Source organism: Carassius auratus, chromosome 46, assembly GCF_003368295.1.
Source record: "Carassius auratus strain Wakin chromosome 46, ASM336829v1, whole genome shotgun sequence".
Lineage (NCBI taxonomy): Eukaryota > Metazoa > Chordata > Actinopteri > Cypriniformes > Cyprinidae > Carassius > Carassius auratus.
This window is the reverse complement of record NC_039288.1, coordinates 5,462,805-5,487,243: the sequence shown is the minus strand read 5'-3', so window position 1 is coordinate 5,487,243 and position 24,439 is coordinate 5,462,805. Positions and strand designations below refer to the sequence as shown.

At 36.8% G+C, this 24,439-nt stretch overlaps 1 protein-coding gene across 1 annotated transcript in view; it reads right to left on the bottom strand.

Moving 5' to 3' along the window:
- The window catches only part of LOC113063946 (potassium/sodium hyperpolarization-activated cyclic nucleotide-gated channel 1-like), a 79,664-nt gene extending 57,527 nt beyond the window's left edge, over nt 1-22,137 (bottom strand). The window contains 2 exon segments of the mRNA XM_026234417.1: nt 13,165-13,588; nt 21,380-22,137. Coding sequence (XP_026090202.1) covers nt 13,165-13,588; nt 21,380-21,735 — 780 coding nt within the window. The 5' untranslated portion in view covers nt 21,736-22,137.
- Nucleotides 22,138-24,439: the final 2,302 nt, after the last annotated feature.

The following is a 24,439-nucleotide window of genomic DNA, read 5'->3' as shown; positions in this document are numbered from 1 at the left end:
TGGTTTGGAACCAAGACTTTGCTCGTTTACTAGTGTGTTTTGGGTCATTGTCTTGTTGAAACAACCATTTCAAGGGCATGTCCTCTTCAGCATAGGGCAACATGACCTCTTCAAGTATTTTAACATATGCAAACTGATCCATGATCCCTGGTATGCGATAAATAGGCCCAACACCATAGTAGGAGAAACATGCCCATATCATGATGCTTGCACCTCCATGCTTCACTGTCTTCACTGTGTACTGTGGCTTGAATTCAGAGTTTGGGGGTCGTCTCACAAACTGCCTGTGGCCGAACAATTTTACTCTCATCAGTCCACAAAATGTTACTCCATTTCTCTTTAGGCCAGTTGATGTGTTCTTTGGCAAATTGTAACCTCTTCTGCACATGCCTTTTTTTTAACAGAGGGACTTTGCGGGGGATTCTTGAAAATAGATTAGCTTCACACAGACGTCTTCTAACTGTCACAGTACTTACAGGTAACTCCAGACTGTCTTTGATCATCCTGGAGGTGATCATTGGCTGAGCCTTTGCCATTCTGGTTATTCTTCTATCCATTTTGATGGTTGTCTTCCGTTTTCTTCCACGTCTCTCTGGTTTTGCTCTCCATTTTAAGGCATTGGAGATCATTTTAGCTGAACAGCCTATCATTTTTTACACCTCTTTATAGGTTTTCCCCTCTCTAATCAACTTTTTAATCAAAGTACGCTGTTCTTCTGAACAATGTCTTGAACGACCCATTTTCCTCAGCTTTCAAATGCATGTTCAACAAGTGTTGGCTTCATCCTTAAATAGGGGCCACCTGATTCACACCTGTTTCTTCACAAAATTGATGACCTCAGTGATTGAATGCCACACTGCTATTTTTTTGAACACACCCCTTTCAACTAATTCAACTAATTGCCCAATTGCACAGCCTTAAGAGCGTGCATATCATGAATGCTGGGTCTTGTTTGTTTTCTGAGAATCTACTGAACCTACTGGTAACTTGTTTGCCACGTAGCAATAAAAAATATACGAAAAACCTTGATTATTCTGGTTAGTCACATTGTACTGCTATTATTTTGAACAATACTGTATATACAGTATATACCTGTGTGTGTGTGTATTCTGTTTTTGCTTAGAATATAGTATGCAGTGACTAGTTAACTTATTGAAAATATACTCAAGTTCTAAAAGAATCATTCTTGAGTTTGAACTTGTTTTTCTTGTGTTTACTTGTGTTTATGGTGTATGGTTTGGTTAATCGTTTCTGAGTGGAAGCAGAACTGAGCAGCAAATGATTATTACAAATTCCCCAGATCTGTGAATTCATGTCTGGATGACTCCGATGCACAGTTGAGCCATGGAAGAGAAATGCACAAACATGAAAGAGGGTGAATAAAGAGGCTTAATTTCTCCTGAGAGAGTAACACCAAAAAGACTTCTTAAAGGAGGATTTGAATTTTCTACCCTCTTTCTCTGAAGAGCATCTGTCCTGTTTTTAGCGTCGCTGTCTCTTTCTATCACGTCTTGCTGCATTACTTATCAGCTCTTGGTCTCAGTGCAAAAATCCAGCAGAGAAATTAAGCTTGGGCATCTTCATAACCATGCATAAGAATTATTTCCCCTTGGGCTTCCTTTTCTAATGCTTCCATCTGTGTCATCATCACCAACCCATTACCCTCCCAATTGAAATGAAAGTGTGATCGATTCAGCTTCAGCATGTGAGGTATGAAAATAAGCTATTGTATAAAACCTCCTTCACTCATTGTGACATCTTCAGGATTTGAGTGGATTTTCGCTGAGGAATGTGTAATTTTTCACATGTATTGAAAGATCTAGCGCTGTTATCTTGCAGAAGCTCATTTTGTTTTGGCTCGATTCCAACTAATCACACTACTAGTGTGACGATCCATTTAATTGTAAAAGTTTACGCCCATTTCAGTTCAGTTATAGAACAACTTGTGTTAGCTTCAAAGCATGCTTCATGAACTATTAGCATGGTTAGCACATTAATGTTAGTTATATAAATGTATAAATTACCAACTTTTTTTCAAAGATTGCTTACAGCTACAGTACATCAGTAATTGGAAGTTCCCCGCAGGAACATAATACAGATGGGCAAAAAATCTGTGACGAATGTAACTCATTCCTTCGCATCAAAAGACACGTCTCAGTACATTAACTCTACAACCCACCTGGCAACAAGACATAAGTGCACCAAAACATTATAATGAATCGACTTTTGTGCTGTGATGTCACTCCTCAAGAATCTGACACCCAATCAAATTAGCTTCTTTTACCAGATCAAGACTGCTGATCAATGAATGCATTACTTTAAGTGCTTTTAAGCAATTTTGGGGGAGATATCACATATAAAATGTACAGTTCCTGATATTTAAAGTAGTAAATAGACAGCTTTAAGAAGAGTTTTTAACTATATACACATCACATTTACACGTTAGCATTTTTTGGTGTTTTTGTGTATGATTGATCAGTGCATATTAGTGTAAAAAAAATATATATATTTTCATCTTTCAATCTTTCATTAAAATAACCAGCTCCACTTCTGAATTGACTTTCTTTTTCAGGTGACATCATCAAGCCCACATTTCAACCAATCAGTGTTTGCCATATTTCAGAAGGGGAGAGGCCTCCTGCGACGAAACAAACTTTTTTTTGTATTATCTAATCAATTCCTGACTATTTTTTTTCTGATTTGTTGTTGCTCATCAAAGCTACCAATCCGCATTTATTTGATCAAAATAAACTGAAAACAGCTACGTTGTGAAATAATATTATAACTTAACATTAGGACTTGCATGCATGTCTACCCATCGGTTCACACCTACAGCATCAGAAAATATTGGACTGTCAATCCAAGTCTGCATTAGTCACCCTGTGTCCTAAACTCTTCATTAACAAATACAGTAACCTTTCTGAACATTTACTGCTGCAGTTTCTGCTTTAGCGCTTGGAAAACTGGGCTTTTGGGTGATTCAGCATTTCCATAACATATGTTTCTTACCAAGTGGGTGCTTTAAGGTAGTGAATTATAACTAAAAACCTAAAGCCCAGCAGGCTGTTCTTTCGAAAGGAAAGAGCCTAAGTTGGTGCTTTTTAAATGTCACGGAAAACAGACAATTCTCATGTTGTGTTAAAAAGCAGTTGGGTGACAGATATTCGGGTTTCCAAAAACGGAAGTGTCCAAGTCCATCCCAAATGGCACAGCTAATGGCTCAGTGCAAAATGAAGCAGGGGATATTCTCTAATAATTGGATCTAGAAAAGGAGCATCTTTACAAAAAAACCCTTCTTGCCAAGGAGGCAGATAATGAATTATTGGATCAGATCCCACATCTGCCGCTGATAGGGATTTAACCAGTGCGAGAAAAAAAAAAGACTGCTGTGGACTTTATCATAAGTTGTGTATCAAATCATGCAGATTGTGGAGGAGAGGTGTACTATTACATTTAGTAATAAGAAAAATAATTATTTCTAATTTGCATAAACATTTTTTATTCATCAGAAAATGCTGATGAAATATTACAGGTTCCAAAAAAAAAAAAAAAAAAATAGTAAGCAGCTAAACTATTTCTAACACTGATAATAAATTAGCATATTACAATGATTTCTGAAGGATTTTGTGACATTGAAGACAATAGCAATAACTGATGAAAATGAGAATAAATTATATTTGAAATTATATCAAAATATAAAACTTTTATTTCACATTTTGGTAATATTTTACCGTTTTAATGTTATTACTGAATTTTGTATTAAATAAATGCAGCCTTAATGAGAAAAAGAGAGAAAAAAAAACATTAAAATTTATTTTTGCTTTATTTTATATTTAAATCAAAATGTACATGTAGGTATTTACACTAGGCTCATTTGAAGCAGTAATAATTGCATGCTTCTTTAAGTTTATGCAATTTCCTAGTGATGGTCTGATCATACACTGAAATAACATTTTGGTGTTAATAAATAGGTATAAGTACATTGAATTAAACATGAAATTTTGAAGCCAAAAGACTAAAATAGTACTTTCTTGTAAAACGTAATTGTATATAAAACAATTTGTCCACTCATTACAGATGATACACATCAAAATTATGGTTTCAGAGGATCACTGTATGTGTAACACTCAATGAACAGATGCTACTGTACATCTAAGATGTGCATTAACATCTACGCTGATCCGCAGTGTGTAAGACCATGATGCATAAGCATCTGTGTAATTAGAGTGTGTCAAGCACTATTAGATATAAATATGCGCACAAACATACAGAAAACGCAGGACAGACAGGCAAAGACTGAAAGAGACAGAGCGTGAGACGTCGAACACTGAAGGCAAAACCATGTTTGTGCAAATTGTTTTAATCTGCAGTCACTGGAGAATGAAGCAGCAGTGTAATCATTTGCTTGGGGTAAAAGATTGATTCAGCAGCGCTCTCTGCGTATAGTTTTCCCAGCATCCTCTGCTCTGTGTATGGTGCAGCACGGCCAGCTTTGGGAAAAGATTAATTGTTAATTGAGAGGAAGAGAGGAGAAATTGCATTAGCATGCCTGGACAAAGGGAGCCCCTTGAGAAATCGAATTAGGCAAAGACACATGAGTTTAAAGAGGAAGAAACAAAAAAACAACCTGGCTTTGGAACTGATCTTCTCCAAGTATGACTACTGAGCAGCACATGTAATGGAGATTAGCAGAATTTTAAGAGGAAATATTTATTAGTCACCAGGTTTCCAAAATGGAGTCCAAATGACCGCTGGAATTTATTAACAAGATGATATGTAAATAAATAAATTGTAATTACAAATAAATCAATCATATTTTTCTACATTTTCAGAACCGTGGGTGATTGTGATTTTGAATCTTTTAGATGGCATTTTTATAACATAAACAGGTCAATATCATGAAGAAATCTATGTTAAATTTCACAAAATTTCATAAAATATAATGAACTATAAACTAGTCAATATCATCAAAGCTATGAAGAAATGACTGTCAAAATCACACCAAAAAAAGTATAAAAAAAATGGGATTTCAAATTTTGATTATTCTTTTATTAATTACTAATTGTTTTATTTATTTATTGGAAGAGAAAAAATAATAAGAATATTTTGTGAAAAATGCAGTCCGGAGAATCGAATCAATGTCTGTCTATGAGATTCATTCTCAAACAACAATGTACATATATGGTATTAGTAACATGGTATTAGGTATTAAGGATGGTATGATAGGATTTTCTTTACTATTATAAAGCTTTATATTTATTCATGTTGAACAGACCTTTTAATGCCAGTATCCGCTGAATCTGGTGAATCCCGGAAGGATATGTACAGATCATATTGGATCTTTAAATCAAAATTATTAAGCTGCAATAAGAGAGAATCAGAAGATTTTATCAGAAAAAAACAATTAGATTAAAGATTTTGTGTTCGGAATTGTTTACATAATAATAATAAGGATTTTCTTTTTTTTAATGCTTCTGAAAATTCTCTTATGCACACCAAGGCTGCATTTGATTACAAATACAGCAGAAATTGTAATATTTTTAAATATTTGTATAATTTAAAATAATTATATTTAGTAATATATTTATTACGTATATTAATTTATTCATGTTGTGGGCAAAGGTGAATTTAATACCGGTACTTTTAAAAGATGTGACACTGAAGACTGGAGTAATGTTGCTGAAAATTCAGCTTTAGGAATAAATTATAGAATTAATTTTAGAGTTACTATTAATTATATTTAACTTTACTTTAGAGTTATTTTCTAGCAAATAATATAGCAAATAAATGATATAGCAAATAAATGTATACTTGGTGAACAAAGTGACATAATTTTTTTTTAAACATAAAAAAATATATAAATATATTACTACACTTTTTATATATACTATTCACAGGTAAACACCTTTATTTATTCATTCTTTCATTAATAAAAAAATAAATATATACAGTAGACAAATGCTCAACACACCCATGAGGAAGGTTTCTAGGCAATGTCTTTTTTTTTTTTTTGCCCTCATGGCAGCACACAACCAAATAAGTAAATACATTTCCTCCAAATCAGAGGAAATAACTCTGCCTAAATCACTGGATTCCCGCTGTCAAGATAACCAGCTCGAGATGACTCAGCTGAGTTCTGCTTTCAGGGAGCGGATGGTGACAGAAGCCGTCCTGCTCTAGCGTCTTAAAGGTGTGACTGAACTGTTTGTTCTTTGGTTTCTAATACTTGGCACAGATGCAAGATCTCGCTGAGGAGGCAAACACGCAATATCCTCACCTGCCCTCACCTAGCATTAACATAGCCTCCTGACACCTGTGTGCCACGCTGGGGCGGGACGTTTGTGAAGAAGGGATGAGTCACCAGAAACAGACACAGGTGCTTTGAAAAACACACAGGTGGATGACAAAACAGTCTGACTAACAACACAGGAACCAGCGCATTGTTCCCAACCGTGATGTAGTTGCTTCTCAGGAGCAACATTACTCTGGGACTTGGTGACCTTTTGTTTTAGAAAGGACGGTATTGACCTGTCAAATGTGGCATTTAAATGCAGTGTATATTTCTGAGGAGTGGAGCACCAAGACAGTTTTCAAACAAACATGCTTTTAAACTGAATCAAGTTCACAATTAAAGGAATATTCGGTACGTACATTTAAACAGACTTAATTATTTTCTGGGATATTCAATGGCATCTCAGTTGATATAAACAAACAATAGACATTTCTACAATTATGCACTTTTACTGTAATAATTAAAAAGGTGTATTACCAATTAAAATTAAATTGCTGAATTAGTATTGTTATTTTTATTGATTTCAATCAAATATTATTTACTTAGTTGTTCATCTATTATTTTAATTTCTTGTTCGTCAATTTATTATTTATTTATTTTTAGTATTTATTTTTCATGAACAAGTGATTTATTTATTTCAATGTTATTGTTTTTTTATTAAAACATAAATTAAATAAACAGATTTAAATGTCTACATTTTTATTTTTTAATCTATAAACTGATAACTGACCCTTTGTCTGGAGTTTGATTGACAGGCGACCAATCATAACCCCCGGATTTGCCATTTTGACAAACAACCAGACAAGAGAGCAGATTAACGTCTGTAGACTTGAAAAATTATGTGCATTGACATCTTCCTGTGGTTGAAACAATATACCCTCTGATCTTCATTCATGTCTATTTCTTGCGCTGTAACTAGTAAAGATCGAGCGATGATCAGTTCAAGTGCTGCTTGAACTGAGGCGCTACAATGATCTGTCATGACATTAAAGGTGTATTTATTGGTAAAAAATGTTATTTATTCTTTGAATTTGAGTCTTTGACTTTTTTGAATTCCAAAAGTCACTTGCTCTGTTTTGTCTTTCGCCACATTGCCAGTTTCCTCTGTGCTCTGAGATGCATTTTTCACTATGTGAGAATATGACGTGTGGTGTGAGAGTGCCATGGCATGTTGGACGTAGCAAAAGTAACGAAGGGGGTAGAATCTTTGCAAAGGGTCAATTGATTCCTTAATTCCAGATTTTTTGATTGGGTACAGTCCAATCTGATACCTGCACAACATGCCCAAGGATCCTCACTGTCCTAAAAAACAAATTGCAGGTGAAATTTGGCCTTGTCGAATGACTCATCTCCAGACCAGTTTACTAACACTTGCGTCATTAAGTACCTCTCTGCCCCCCTATAGTGCTCCTTCTTCTCTATGTGAGCTCAGCAAATGGGTCTGATTTTCCCCTTTTATATCAATTAACCTGCTGACTGATGAATCATTCTGCTTGAATGTCTTCCAGGTTGAGCCATGCTTAAAGATACAGCATCATCCGACTGATGTTCACGATCTTCTTGGATGGGTGATGTGGTTCATGTGCAACCCCCATTAAGTAAATTCTTTAAGGACCACTATCAGACACTTCTCAGTTTGCATACAGTTTGGATTAGGAGTATGATCCTGTTCAGGGTAAAAACCCTCCACTCATCCATGCAGCCTGTTATGAATGAGCAGGGAGATCAGCAACAAGCCACTAGGGTAAACAGGACAAAACGAATGCAGATACAGTATCATTGATGTTCTTAATTTTGGTGTAACAACATTATTAATGATAAATGGAGCCAAATTCAACAAGGAATATTAGAAAGCCAAGTCCTTACTGTTATGAAAGGAGGTATGGATTGGATTGGCAGTATGGTTATGTTCTGGATAAAAACTCCCCACTCATTCATTAAGCCTTTCATGAATGAGCAGGAAGAGCAGCAAGCAAACCGTAAACTGATCATATCCCAACCACAAACTGATGGCAAATCTAAAAGGAGAAGCATGTCCTTCTGAAATAGCAGATGCTGGGTCAGCATGCCTCTTACAGGAGGAGAGTTGTAACAAAGGGGTGGTTTTCTTTAATAAGCGACTGAGAAGAGCAGCATGCTCATTTATTGCAGTAACTGAAAAGATAAAGTAACAAGCATAGGGTCAGTACCCAAAGTTTTAGCAACAAGCATGCTGTCCTTACTCAGATGATGCTGTTAGCATTTGAATAACAACCTTTAGTAGCGAAATCAAGCATGTTACCAATACACTAGATATGTTTAAGCAACAAGCATGTTGCCGAATTAAGCACAGCCACAGCGTGTTGGCAATAATAGTTGGATGAGCTTAAAGAAATGGCATTTCCACTACTAAATGAGCCTTTAGCAGTAAGCATGTTGCATAAATCAGATTGCCTTAAACAAAACCTTTAAAATCAAGCCTCTGCTGTGGTAAGTTAAACTTGTTTCCAGTGTATCGAAATACAACCAATAAGTCTAAAGCATTAAACATGTTACCGAACAACTAGCCTTAAAAATGAGCAATATTTGCCAATACCCTGATAGCTTTAAGTAATGAGTATAAAATAGCTTAGCTTAGTGAAGACATTCAGAGATGAATAAAGGGTGAAATATATCCAGCTGAGATGTGGATGTTTGATATCTTGAAATCTTTCTCCTTCCAGCGGGGAAGACAAATCTTGTGGAAACTATTGTTAATGCAGTCACATTAGCACAACTTGTATATATATATAATAAGCAGAATAAATTATATACAGCACATTTAGCAGTTTGTTAATGTTCCATTACTGTCTTTTTAAAAATAAATTAAAAAGGTAACCATGAGAAAGTTAATAAAATATAGATATAAAGTCAGATTTTGGCAAAGAAAAACTATTTCAGCTTTGCAAAATAGGTGGATGGCTGGTTTAGCTGGTGAAGATATCTGTGCTGGGCAATGAGAGGGAACAGCTGTGTTTTGTTGTGGGTTCTACACTGATACACACACACACACACACACACACCATCAGGGCTCCAGAGCAGGCAAAATGCTGGTATGAGAGAAAATGGACAGATGTGACCCTCTCTGACTCTGGGATTCGAGCACTCACGTGTTTGTTTCCATGTCCTCATCTGTTTATTTTGCCTCTGTTTCCCAAAATCACACTGACTATCCAATACCTCCTGTTGTTTCCATTCTTTCTTTTTAATATACCGTACGAACCATACATGCTTGTTCCTCTCTGTCCCAATCCAAATAGCCTTAGATAAGCTTTTAAGAGCATTTCAGGGATAGAATATAAAACGAGGATGATGATCCCCTTGAAGAGAAAAGAGGAGCTTCTATAACATGTCATTTAGTCTCAGGGGTTGCATTACTTATGTCAGCTATAATAGTCTTTAAGGAGATTCCTTAGGTAGGTTGTGAATTAGGAGCTATTGTTAACTTCTTGTATATTTAACAGTTGCATTGAAATTGTTGTTTTGTTTTGTTTTGTTTTTGTTTTGTTTTGTTTTTTATCAACAAACATATTTCAACACTGATGATAATAAAAATAAATGCTTCTTGAGCAGCAAATCAGCATATTAGAATGATTTCTAAAGGATCATGTGACACTGAAGACTGGCGTAATGTTGCTTAAAATTCAGCTCCACATCACATGAATAAATTACATTTTAAAATATATTCAAATAGAATACAGTTATTTTGAGTTCAAATTAATGCAGCTTTGATGAGCATTAGAGACAAAACATTTTTAAAATCTTACTGACTCCAAACCTTTGAACTATATTTACTAAAAAAAATAAAAAGGTCTTATATGATATTCTTAAAATAATCCGCTTGGCCCTTGGTCTATCACTATTCTGAATCAAAACAGAAAGTAGTTGCCTATCGTTTCTGCAGTGTTGAAACCCTGAAAAAGTAGGAATGTAAAAATTCTGGTCAAAAGACACAAGCAGAATGAATTGTACTGTACATAAAAACCATTGTTATGTAAATTGCCAATTGCAAACGAGAGAAAGAGTGAAAAAGACAGAGGAAGTGAGATACATGAAGTAAAAGAGTGATAAAGCAGGGTTAAGTGAAAACAAAAAGAAGCAATGCTAGATAATGTAAAGAAATGGAGTACAGTAGATTAGGAAATGAGAGAGAAATGGAGAAAGGGAAGCAAACCGGAAACCAGAGATACGCATGTGCATACGATAAGAAACAGATTGCATGTGCATGTGCCAAAAATAATCAACATTTTCTGTAAACCCTTCGAGCTCTACCGAACATCACGGCTGCTGTGCGTCGACCTCTTGATTCACACTCCAGGTTTCATTAAAGCACCATGTCACACTGCGGCATCCTGATCCATGCGCTAACTCACGCCACAGCTGTGTTTGAGCGGATCAGGATACCGTGACTTCATTCAACATGGCGGTAAATCCACAGAGGCATAAACACTGCGGTATATAGCACACAGACCTGCTCAGGGCAGGATTTTGAAAGAGATAGCAAACCCCGGAATCACAGCATGTGCCAGGAGCACAACCCGAGGTCGGGAATAAACACGTGCTCATTCCTGACAATCGGAACATCAAAAACAAAAGAGAATGGAAGAGGGTGGGGGAAGCTTACGGCTAACTCAGTGTGGAAATAATATGCAATAATGTATTCAACATGCAAAATATATAGATGAATACGTAATTAGCACCTTGTTATTTATATATTGCTTTGCAATAAAGAAACAGCATGAGATGTCAGAGAGGAAGACGGGGAGAGACAGGGCTGATAGTCATTTTCCAGAATGCATCAGTGCAGCATGAGAGAGGGGAAATGGGGTGTATAATGTGGATGCTTCTGGGGATGCCGTAAATAAGTGCTTAGTAAAGCCTCTGGCCTGTTTTAGCCTGTGGTTCTGGTTTACTACTTTAAAATGTACATTTTACTGCATTATTTAGTCATAATTAGGTCATATTTAAGGTTTAGTGTTTAAATCCACACTTAACCCTAAACTTTTGCATGTCTTCCCAAACCATTAGCATTTAGATATGAATGATACCCCATGGCTCTTTGAGGAGAGATGTGCTATTCATATTCTAAGCCATTTGTCTTACCTTTTCTGCAGGGTGGATAATAAAACCTGAATAAATGTATAACCTAGGCTAATTAGAAAAACATGCATCTACTGTACCTACATTTAGTCCAAAAATGTACATATACATGCAATTGGCTGAATTTTCCAGCTGAAATGGACACTAGTGGCTGTAAAACATCAACAATGTTTATCCTTTTAACTAGTTATGATTACAGGGAGATTATTGATTAATAAAGACTTATTTTTGTGCAGGTCCTTGAATGATACTATGTCATCACCTCAAAACTGTTTCCATAGTGCATGATTTGTAAACAAGCACATTTCTACAGTGGGATCACATGACTAGCTCAATATGTTAGGCTTTTCTAATGTGGGAAACTTGCTTGTTAGTCCGGCTGATAAAACTCGAGTACGAGTCCTGTAAAACATGTACACCATACTTGGCTAAACGTCATGTCACTTCACTTCACAAACTTTCAGAGCATCTCACTGAACAGTTATTTTCCTACCTACCACTAGTAGTGGTAGTAGTACGTGCAACATGCAAGAATCAACATATTATCATTTTGCAGAAACGATGCACGTTTTTACAATGTGGAAATCCCCATAGATTTACATTGACTTCAGTGGGCTCTTTTAAATACCATGGCATGCTAGAAACCACATAGCAACATACTAAAAACCACTTAGAACACCTTATAAACCACATAGCAACAGATTGGCAATCACGCAACACCTTAGGATCATGATGGGGAGTTTTGGACTATGTTTTTAGCCCTAGCTGTTTTTGGCAATGGATTTGTTTTCTCTCAGTACAAGCGTCAAGCAAAATGTTAATGGAGTCCCTGTCTTAACTAATCCAGTGGTAGATCACAGAAAACAATAGTAATGAATCACCTGTGATTACTGTCAGCCACATTCGTTTGTTTTACTCTTCCTGAGAGCTACATCTGTATTTCAATTAGGTAAGATCAGAAAACGTCTACTCTGCTCTCTACCAGTTTAGACTTGGGCGTCTGCCAGCTGAAGAGGAAGACAAACTGGCTTTAAGAGTTTAATGACCGCAGGGCACCAAAACAAAGAACAAGCTCTTCCTTCTCCATTGCACATAGCTTCCAAACCCCTGATGTTGCATTTTTAACCTTGGAAACATCTGCTAACCCTATCTTTTTTCTCAAGCAACAAGGAGAAAGGGTTGTCTGAGTTGGGTTAACTTTCTTAACATAAAATGTAATTTACTGTACAATTTGTTAGGTATAATAGTAAGTGGGAAGCGGAAACATGACATTAAAAATGACTTTAAAGGACAGTTTTCTTGTGAAAACTGTCAATTAGGGAGGGCTTGCAAACCCCATTTGTCATGTGAAGATTAATGCTTTGTATTTTAGCGTAGGGTGTCTGAGACAGGGGTGGGAGAGAAGTGCTCTATCATGAATGCTGAGGCAGTTCATATTTTTTCTCAACTGCTCTCGCAGCATTGAAGGGGTCAGTTGCTCTATCTGCTCTCGCTCCCCAATGCGGCTCTTGAAGCAGATATGCTTACCTTAACCCCTAAATAAGTCTCTGCACCTCTAAAGAGTGTGTGTCAGAGATCTTTGAGAGGGGTGCGTGCTGCAGAACAACACCTGAGCTCAAAGCACCTTGGGTCGATTGTGTAATGGCATCTCTTCTTGTTCATACTGGAAGCTAACAAATCCTAAGCGTGTTACTAAAGGCCATCTGTGTCATAGTTCGTTCACTCACACACTCATACACACACTGTCCCCTCACCTCCTCCCACTGGTGGATGTATCTGATGAGGCGTGAAAGCCTGAGAAGACGGAGCAAGCTGAGGATTTTGGTGAAGCGGACGATACGCAGCGCTCGGGCCGTCTTGTAGACCTCCGAATCAAAGCCTTTCTCTACTATTAGAAAGATATAATCCACCGGGATGGAAGACAGGAAGTCTACCACGAACCAACTCTTCAGGTAGTTCATCTTAATGACCTTTGGGTCCAGGATTATCTCCGAGCTCTCCTCGTTCACAATTCCAGTTCTGAAGTTCATGACCAGGTCCACCAGGAAGATGGTGTCCGAGGCCACGTTGAAGATGAGCCAGCTGGTGGTAGTTTGCTCGGAAAAGAAGGTAATTCCCACAGGAATGATAATTAGATTCCCCATCATCATGATGAGCATTATCAAGTCCCAGTAGAACCTGCAGAGGAGGGAGAAAATGACGTGTTAAAGTAGGACCACTTGAAGGCAAAACCGTTTTTCTTTTCTCCTCGTTTAAATCTGCAGTAGGTAACTTTTGTAAAAATATATTTTTTACATATTTGTTAAACCTGTCATTATGTCCTGACAGTAGAATATGAGACAGATAATCTGTGAAAAAATCAAGCTCCTCTGGCTCCTCCCAGTGGTCCTATTGCCATTTGCAGAAATGCATCCGCTCCCGGTAAGAAACAACCAATCAGAGCTGCGGTCCGTAACTTTGTTTGTGTTCAAAATGTAGAAAAATGAATATAATAAGTGAGTACACCATGAATCCATTTTCCAAACTGTGTTTTTAGCTTGTCCTGAATCACTAGGGTGCACCTATAATAAGTGTTTATATTCGGACTATTTTAGATTGCTTCGGGGGTAGCGCTGCGGAGTAACCCAGTACCTTTGTGATACTTCATAGACATAAACAGAGAGAAGTAGTTCCGGCTACGATGTTCTTCCGCAAGACGCAAGCAGTTCTGTTTATTAACCGCTAGAGCATCAAAAGTTCCCTACTTTTAACAGCATTGAGTAAAATTAGAATTGAAAAAAATGGTTCCCTTTCAGTTTGTGAGTGCAGATTTGTATTGATTTGGCCACCTTGCACAGGAAGTTGAATTGAAATATGAATTAGAATGACAGGTAGTAGAGTTTACTGAACATCAATTTAACACAGTAAAATGCATTTTGGGAAATGAAGTGTTTCTGTATTCTGATCCACAAAACGTTATTTATTAATTCAGCATCTCATTCTGAAGACCAGCATCCATAACACAACATTTGCAGGTCATTTCAGCAGATATAAGTGTATTTTCCGGTCAAACTTATGACTCATTTCCATGACCTGATCTATCAAAGATATATACATGAATTGACTTTACAACTATTTCAAAAGCACTTTCGCATTCTCTCCTATCCCGATTCTGTTCCCAATAGCAGAAAAATACTAGCCCTGTTCAGTATGAAGATGATGTAGCAGGACTGGCAAGATTAAATTCCTGCTCTTTTCTGCTGGAATGCCCTCACTGCGATGGCCCTCGGATATATGTGATGTTTCTCTGGGTCCTGTCTAACAGACTTCCTTCAGCGATCAGTACAGCTCGCGCCTGCAGTCTGCACACGATGCACTACAGCTCATTTCCCTGTCGCTTTTGATATCACCGCCAACACTTCCTGCTGGATTGCCACCCTGTGACAGCGCAGTGCAGCTCGCGCTTTGCTCTCTGGATGAGGAGGCAAAAAGCCACAGGACCAAAAAGGCAAGAGGGAGATTGTAACATGAGAGGGTTTCCCTTTTCTTACAGTATGTGAGAGTTGTATGTGTTTACAACCGTCTGTTTGCGACATTCTGCTTTGCTTGTACAATCTGCAGATAGCTAATTAAAGGTACACGCTGTAATTGCTGAGCCAGCAGCATTTGAACCCTCAGGAATTAGCTTGTGTTTTGAAAATATGTGAATGGAACTTCTTTCAGAAAAATTTACAAATCTTTCCAATCACAAACTTTTGAACGGTAGAGTGATCTAAATTATAAAAATATCAGCATTATCAGTTATGATCATTTATCACTTGACTGCTACCAACGTTTTGCTTGTCAGCCTACAGTAAAGCACCAGACCACACTCTTATTACTGATGTTATATAAACATTATGTAAAACTTTCTATTTACAGCTCACAAAATTATTATAAAATGTGATTTGTGGTACTCTGCAGTCTCAGTATGTCCTTCGTTCTCTCTCTTCACCAGAGAACTAAACTCGAGAGAGGTTTTCAGTTGCTTGGCAGAAGATGCAGCGCACAGCTCATACAGTGAGAAGAATCACATTATGAATTCAAACCTTTAGTGTTACATAACAAGACACCCAGTATTAAATAGACATGCAAAAAAAAAAGAAAAAAAAAGCAGGACCAAAGGACAAAACGACAGTATTTGAACTTTCTGCGTATTTAATTAATTCCAAATACGAGTAATTATTTTTATAAAAAATTGTATACGTATATAATCCTCAAAATATCCCTGTTTGTTATTGTAATTATTCCTTTTTTTTTATTATTAGTCATTCAATCTGCTTCTCAATGTCTATTTAGCACAGGTTACAGACTTGCATTGTCATTCGCAAGCATGTTTGACAACAAGCCAAACCAAACACAAGTCAAGTAATTAGTGAACACTGCTATATTGGTGGTATTACTCATGCCACCTAATGTGAAGAAATCTTCCTCAGCACAAAAGGGAAAAAAAGCCCATTTTTATGTCTGCCTTGAGCAGACATGAGTCAGCTCTCTGATAGGAGTCCAGCAGACAACAGAAGAGATTTTTTATTTTTTTGCAACACTGAAATGTTCCGAGGTCAGCGTATTGTATATACACATGCACACATACTGTATTTGCATTAATGTAGCTCCTGTGTCTTGTAAAATCCAAAGGCAGAAGTATTTTGACAGGCGCCGGGCTATCCTAGAGAACCATACAAGATGTCCTGGCCGCTGATAACGGCATACATCCATGAACTAAAATAGATGCTTTCAAGAATCCTATCTCATGCTAAAAACCCCTGGCTGGGGCCTCCGATGAGGCCGATGCACTTGGCTGTAATGGAGCTGAGCGAATGAGAAAAGCGCTCGGCCTTGCTTTATATATATCTACCGATCCAGTATTTAATAATTGTCTGTGCTTCGGTCCAAAAAGTCATCTTTGGTTAATAATATCCACCTTGGTTATTTTTACTTTTGGGAGCAGTAAAAAGATGAAAGAATTCATTATTCGTTATTGCTTCTACTGTTGGTTGCAGTATAGCTGGGACTGTGCATGAATTGCACGTGAAGGTATATTGAGTACCCGTACTGAGAGAGGTTTGACAGGCCGTTTTGCTTTTGTAACTGTAGCCTTGACAACCGAAAGACAGGCAGGCTGTATTGTCAGAGGTGGGATGGTTGCCATGTGACCATCTGTCCTGCTGGTGAACACTAAAGACAAGCATAGAGGACATGACCCAGACACAATGCTTCTATATGCTCAGATGTGCTTTTCTGTCTCTCTGCCGCAGCTGCATCCTCACCTCAGTGTGGAATGGAGATCTTTAAAGGAATAATATGCACAAAAATGAAAATTCTGTCATTTATTATCCTCCTGTCATTTCATCATGATGCCAAGCTCTAAAATAAAACAATAATGTGTTCTGAAGTCATTCGATATATATATACACCTGTATGGGTTTCTGAAGAATGTTGGTTATGAGTACAAATCACGTTCACCAGATCAAATCACGTGTGATGAGTACAAATCACGTGTGATCGATCGATCACATATGTATTTATAAAGAGACACAGATTTCTCTTAACTGTGGCCTGTTTGCAGAGCTCTCCAGTCATACTGCATTCATAAATTGGGCGCTCTTCAGCATTGTATGCGAGAAAAAAAATACAGACTAAGGCTATTTAAAGAGTACCAAGGGGCATCAGTTTGGAGGAAGTGAGACATGCACTTGCAAAGACCTTCATTAGACTTTGGGACACGTCTTTGAGACAAGCCTCCAAAAAGCAACAGCAAAAACCATCAATAATGCAAGACAAACTTGCATGCCCCTAAAAATAGAGGTTAATCTGGGTTTAGAAATCAGAGGCTGTTTGATAAGGAGAAGGAATCTGCTAACATAAAAATCCTGCTTTTCCATAACCTTTGTGATTAAATTATAAGCCAGAGATTTGACCCGAGCTTATTCATTACCTGATAAATCCTGCCACTAAAAAAAAAAATTAAAACATGCACAAAGTCACCCAAAATGGTGAAGGAAGTCTGGGAAGGCGACGTCAGTCACGTCTGAAGATTTTCAATAGATTTTCCTTTCCCCAGTGAGGAATTGTGACTACAGCAATAGGCTGGACAAACAGGGAAAGCAAGAGACAGATGACATGCAATATGGAGGACCGATAAAAGAAGCATACGACTGAGTCACGCATGATAAAAGTCAATGACAAAAGATCTCAGGCCACATCAAGTCAAGCATGAGCCCTTTCTAAAAAACAATGAATAATGAATCTTACTAACCTCCTATTAATCTTTAAAGGACCACATTGGGATATTGAGTTACCTAATGCTTCAGAACCAAAACAGCGTAATGTGAATGCTGTTGTCACTCATGTGGTGTTTCTGGTTCCAGCTTTTTCAGTTCACGGCTGGGACGTTATTGGAAGAAAATAAGTCAGTTTCACAAAATTAACTATGGAAAAAGCTTGGAAACAAAATAGCAGTTCCCTGTGTGGGTGAAAAAGGAAAGCCATTGTAAATGAGCAGACGAATCCGAAGCATGCCAAGTGTAGCCAGAATCACACGGTTCAGGCTTTTCGTCCATTAGAAGCAATAACCACTGTCATCCTCCCATTGACTCTATTTTACTCTCTGTCCACCATCTCCCTCTTTGTATCTTCTATTTTCTCTTTCTCACCTGTTTTCTCCTTTTCTGGCTCTCCCTTTGATGTAAAGCCTATTTGGCAAGTGCGATCAAAGGCTCAATATTGTGTGCAGAATTGAATCATGGCCATCTTAGAATGCTATGAAGTAGCTAGCAGCGAATTAATTTAATAAAATAAAGAATGTTATTTCAGCATTGTTTATATACTGTAGTATTATTTATATGCTGTTGCATGACATTTTTAGAATTAGTTTTATTTTAATATTTTCAGTAAAATTTGTATGTAAATTATAGCTTAAGTAGTGATGTGCTTCGTCATTTTAATTCGTTTTTGTTTAAATTATTACTGTTTTGCTTGATTTTGATTTCTATTTTAGTTTAATTTCAGTGCTTCAACCTATTTGTTTGTGTTAGTTTCCAAGGCAAAATTTCTCATTTTCATTTAAGCTTTCATTTATGTTTTAAAGCAAATTTTTGTTAAAATTGTATTCGTTTTGTTACGAGCTTTTGTGATTTTTATTAGTTTTTGTTTAAATTGTTTGTTTTGCTTTATTTTTTATCTCTTTTATGGTAATTTTAGAACTTCAGCTTTTACTTTTTTTTTCTGTTTCCAAGGCGACATTTCTTATTTTTAAAAATTTGTCATTTGGTTATGTACTTTTTAATGTTTATCATTTTTTAGATAAATTATGTTTAGTTTTAGTTTTATTTCATTTCTTTTATTCCAGTTAGTGGCCAAGGGAACATTTCTAATTTTCATTTAAGTTTACTCCCTTAATATGTTTTATATTGTACAATATGCATATGATTGCTAAGCAGCAGCGTCATTTGTGCATTATGGCAGAAAGGTCAATCACATTACATCACAGGGTTCAGAGCAATGTTAATCTCGTTCAGTGTTTGTTGCACATCTAATCCAATATCACCTTCTCTCATCCCTGCTGATGTTGGAGGGCTTTACACAAACAGCTCCGATATGTTTCAGGGGTGGCGCAGCCTAGTGGTTAAAGACCTGAAAGGTTGTAGGATTAAATTTGTGAACTATGTGATTACTTAGCGTACACAATCTGTGTACTGTGAGCATCACATAAAACATCAGCTAAATTAGGTTGGCTAAATGTCAAATAGTAGTTGCAGTAGAAATGGACTTCCAGCAGACATAATGGGTCATTCATATTGTATAGTATCGGCTGACCTCTTTAACTTTAAATAATAATGTGTTTTTTTTACTTTAGAAATTAGCTTTGGACTTGCTCAGGCAATAAATTATTATTAATTATGACTTGAATGATTGCACGAACCCAGTTTCACTAGTGAACAGATGTTGCAATTTTCGAAGTCTCTTTCAAGCGTGTGAAATTGCCAATTTATTAAGAAATATAACGTTTTTATTATTATTATTATTTACATTGTGTTGACTTTATTTAGTATTTAATTTAAACATATCTTTAGATAAATTTAGATAAAGAAAAAAAGAAACACCTGGAACATTTCCTAATTATGATGATTATTATGTGGTCACTTTAATAGTTATAATAATATTTTAAGTAGTATATTGACACGTAAAAGGTGTGGCTTTATATATATATATATACATATATATATATATATATATATATATATATATACATATATATATATATATATATATATATATATATATATATATATATATATATATATATATATATATATATATATATATACTAACTTGAAATTGCACTGCATATTAGATTAGGTATATTATTAGGACCCTGCTTTGGTAGTTAGGTGGTGCCTTGGGAGTGAAACATCTGAGTTGCTTTGCTCTTACTTGTTACACATAATATACCAAAGCAAACTACATCAAGTACAAGGGATAAATAAAACAGTGAAACATGTGGGAGTCCAGCTAATGACCCTGTATGGGATAGAGTTCTCCACATTCATGAACAGCGTGAAGCTGCTTTCAGCACCATGGAGAGCGTTATGGGCTGAAACTAATGATCAGACTTGATACTGTTTCTACACTAACCTATTTGAGCTATTGATGTCTTTTGTTACTTTCTTATTAAAAAGTTTGCTATTGTTAAGTTTACAGAAAACAACTCAGGTTGTTCAATTGAAATTATGACTTAAAGTTCACCAAAATTAGCCTCTCCAACAACTATAACAATTAAAAATTTGAAAGAAACGTTGTGGTTTGTGCTCAAAAAAAGAATTAATGGAAAGTCCAATTTACCATCAATAAAGCAGTGGATATTTTTTGAAATTAAAAACATGATTTAAATATACAGTAAATAGTATATATATATATATATATATATATATATATATATATATATATATATATATATATATATATATATATATATATATATATAATGTTTATCATGTATGGTGAGGTAACCCACTGCTAACCTTTTTGTTTTTTGTTTTGTTTTTTCAGTTAAACCTGACATTTTTGCAGTATATATTCATTTATCCATCCATGCACCTATCTATCTATCTATCTATCTATCTATCTATCTATCTATCTATCTATCTATCTACCTACCTATCAACCTGTTTTCTGTCTACATTGGTGCAATGGAGTATGAAACTATAGCTTGAGACTTCAAGCCTCCAAGTGGCCAAACAAACTCCAAATGATGAACAAAAGTATGAAATTATGCTGTTGCTTATGGAATAATGCCTTTCCTAACAAGCTATTTAAAGATAACCTAGTGTTACATTGTCAATTATTTGTCCGTAGTAGTCTAATTTGAAGAGGATCTGCTAATCAAGTCGTGCATGAAACGTTCTCGTGGGGGGCATTGGGTTTGAAAATCCCCTCCATTCACCTGACTAACGCGATTAGCGTTAAACTGCTTTAGATCAACTGCCCCAGCGCTAAAATTGGCATGGGCTATTACCTGGTGAGAGCCACACGGGATCATAAAGAGCCACAAGATAATACTATAGAATAATCCGCGTTTGTACCTCCAAACAAGACGTGATCTTGCAGCCACCCTCGTTTCTTTTCATCTCACGACAGACACTAACAGCTATGTGTTTACAATGCCAGAGAGTGATGCATCATTCCCTGCGCGCACCAGCACACACGTCTTACACAATAGCAGAATGAATGCCCAATGATGGCAGGTCGGAGACAACCCATGATGACTGCTGTCCCGTTTATTCACCGATATGACATTCACCCCTACTCGTGCCAAGGGCATTGCGTGCGTTCAGGTTCTGGTTCTCCGAAACGCCACGCTTAATGACTGCAAACGCGGCGCGCAGAGCACGAATCCCATTTTACTGTGACCTGAGTGTGCGTGGGAAGGTGACTTTCCACACTCCTTACCTAAAATCACTATAGGGGTGAATGATCCAATATCCAGCCGTCTGCACTCTCTCCTGCTCTTTCTCCACGGCTTTCTGACTCCCGAACATCCGCAAGGAGAACTTATTCACCCCGGGCTGCATCATGGCTCCAAATTGCCGCTGCATAAACCCGGATTGCCTGGACGCGGCGTCCATATCGTCAAACCCGACCATGGCTTCTTCCCGGTCCCCCTTTGCACTCACTGAGTTGCCGTGTTCTTTCATGTTCTGGCTCCCCATGCTGTTCTTCAAGAGCGAGTCTTGCCTCTGGAACACATTATTCCCATCCGCTTTCTCCTCTTTGTTGCTCGAGAACGAATTGGATTTGTCTTCCATGGCGGTTTCAGAACGTGCTGTCTCCGGGTGCGGAGGACAGGCTACGCTTAAAAGTCGAAAGGAGCAGCTGGCGGCTCTTCTGTTTCATTGGACGTCCCTCAAACCACCGCTGCCTCCAGTCCGAGTGCTGCTGCACAACTGAAAGGTAGAGCAGTGGTGAACCGGACAGGATCAGCTTTCTTGGGCTGCTGCCATCTACTGTCGGGATTGAGCGCGGCCCGCGTCCCGTGGCTCTCCAAGCGTGTCGCGGACGCGGACGCACCGCCATAATGCGCTGCTCCGATATGCTTCCAGACTGAAAGAGTGCCAAAGGAATACGATTTGAACATGATGTTGTAGACGCAAATCAGGGTTATGTAAAGCATTTGGGAAGGGCATGTTTTATTATGAGGTGAACTGAAATGGCAATTATGGAAGACTAACATCCCTGTGGTCTATAAAATACCAAGTGTAGTAGGGCTTTGTGGAATGACAAAATCGAGCATAATTATATATATATATATATATATATATATATATATATATATATATATATATATATATACACACACACACACACACGCACGCACGCACACACACACATACAGTACAGACCAAAAGTTTGGACACACCTTCTCATTCAAAGAGTTTTCTTTATTTTCATGACTATGAAAATTGTAGAGTCACACTGAAGGCATCAAGGGCTATTTGAGCAAGAAGGAGAGTGATGGGATGCTGTGCCAGATGACCTGGCCTCCACAGTCACTGGACCTGAACCCAATCGAGATGGTTTAGGGGTGAGCTGGACCACAGACTGAAGGCAAAAGGGCCAACAAGTGCTAAGCATCCCTCGGGGAACTCCTTCAAGACTGTTGAAGACCATTTCAGGTGACTACCTCTTGAAGCTCATCAAGAGAAAGCCAAGAGTGTGCAAAGCAGTAATCAAAGCAAAAGGTGGCTACTTTGAACAACCTACAATATGACATATTTTCAGTTGTTTCACACTTTTTTGTTATGTATATAATTCCATATATAATTCCACATGTGTTTATTCATAGTTTTGATGCCTTCAGTGTGAATCTACAATTTTCATAGTCATGAAAATAAAGAAAACTCTTTGAATGAGAAGGTGTGTCCAAACTTTTGGTCTGTACTGTACATACACATTTTGTATTATAGATATTTTGCTCAAAATGTAACAAAAATACTTTATATTTTAATAACCAAGTGGGTTACACATTTATTTATTTATTTATTTGTAATCTAGTAAATTAATGTTACATCTGAAGGGTATTTAATCTTTTTACTAGATGTCTGCAAACCAAAAGATCATTATTAGATAAAAAAAAAGTTTGGCAATTTTAAAAAGAAAAGTCTCTGAACAATATAACTAATATTATAGTATAATAAGTTCTGACTGGACTGACATTCATAATTATATTACGAAAGACTAACTTCTCTGTGGTTAAAACTTCACAATAAATGGGAGTTGTATGACAAAACAGTATTTATACATTTTCTTATTATGGAAACCAAAAGCCCTATTATAGTTATTTTCCTGCAAATTCAGTAAAAATAAGTTACATTTTTACATCTTTATTTATTTATTTGTTTGTTTGTTTGTTTATGATGTTATTTATTCATGATTTTTTTTTATGAATTTATTTTATCATACCAGAGCCAACAATATTCATACTACATCTATGTCAAGTAAAAAAAAAAAAAAGGTATAGATAGAATATAATCAAGCAAGCAGTATACTGGAGAAAGAAGAGGGGTTTTTAAAAAATGTGTCTTTGGAGAAAGTGCTGTAATTTTTACTGTGGTGTAGGAGGTGACCACATTATAAATAGTATAATCAAATCTCTACCAGCTGGCACATTTCTGCAGTCACATAGTAGCCTAAATTATACTGTCAGCCCTATGGCAAGACTCAAATATTTTAAATTTAAGACTGTCAACCTGAAAATCTGGTTGCAGGCTCTAAATCCACCGCCAATTCAGGGGCATTTTAAATCTGAAGTAAGAAATGTTGATAAAACAGCTTGAGATATGGCTAACTAATCTTTTCAGGTCTTTAAAACCTGCTTTCATCTGCTTCTTTCAACCATGAGAGAACCGCTCCCTATTAACACTAGAAGCTCTGGCCCTGAACTGATCGTTTTCTCAAAATAAGTGCGCTGCTATCATCAGAGAAATATTTTTTTTTTTAAAATCGACTTTATACACCCTGCCTAAACTTATGGTTCAACTGACGTCACTTAAAGTGATAAAACACAACATTTAAAGTTTAGTATACAGAATTTGGCTTTCAATATGGGCACGTCAGATTGATTTCATTCTCTTTACAGTCCTGTCAAGTTGTTCCCAGCTGCAGAGAACTGATTTACTGATTTAGAGAGGAAAATAGAGTTGATGATGATGGCGATGAAGATTTGTGCATGCCGGATAGTGGTGTGTTCATCGTCGACATAAGACAATATGCACAATCAATGAAAACTGTGAAACCTTCTGTGATAGTGAGCCAGTGGGGCTTAAAGCCACAAAATGCACAAAATGCACATGATGATTTTAAACCTGGTCTCACCAAATTCATAGGAAAATTCAGAATCAGATGGCTGTGGACTATATTACAACAAAACTGATGATTCACTACTGGAAAATCTTGGCACAGGGAACTTCCTGCTACTGGGCAGCATTCATGTGAAGACTATCCAGCAGTGAA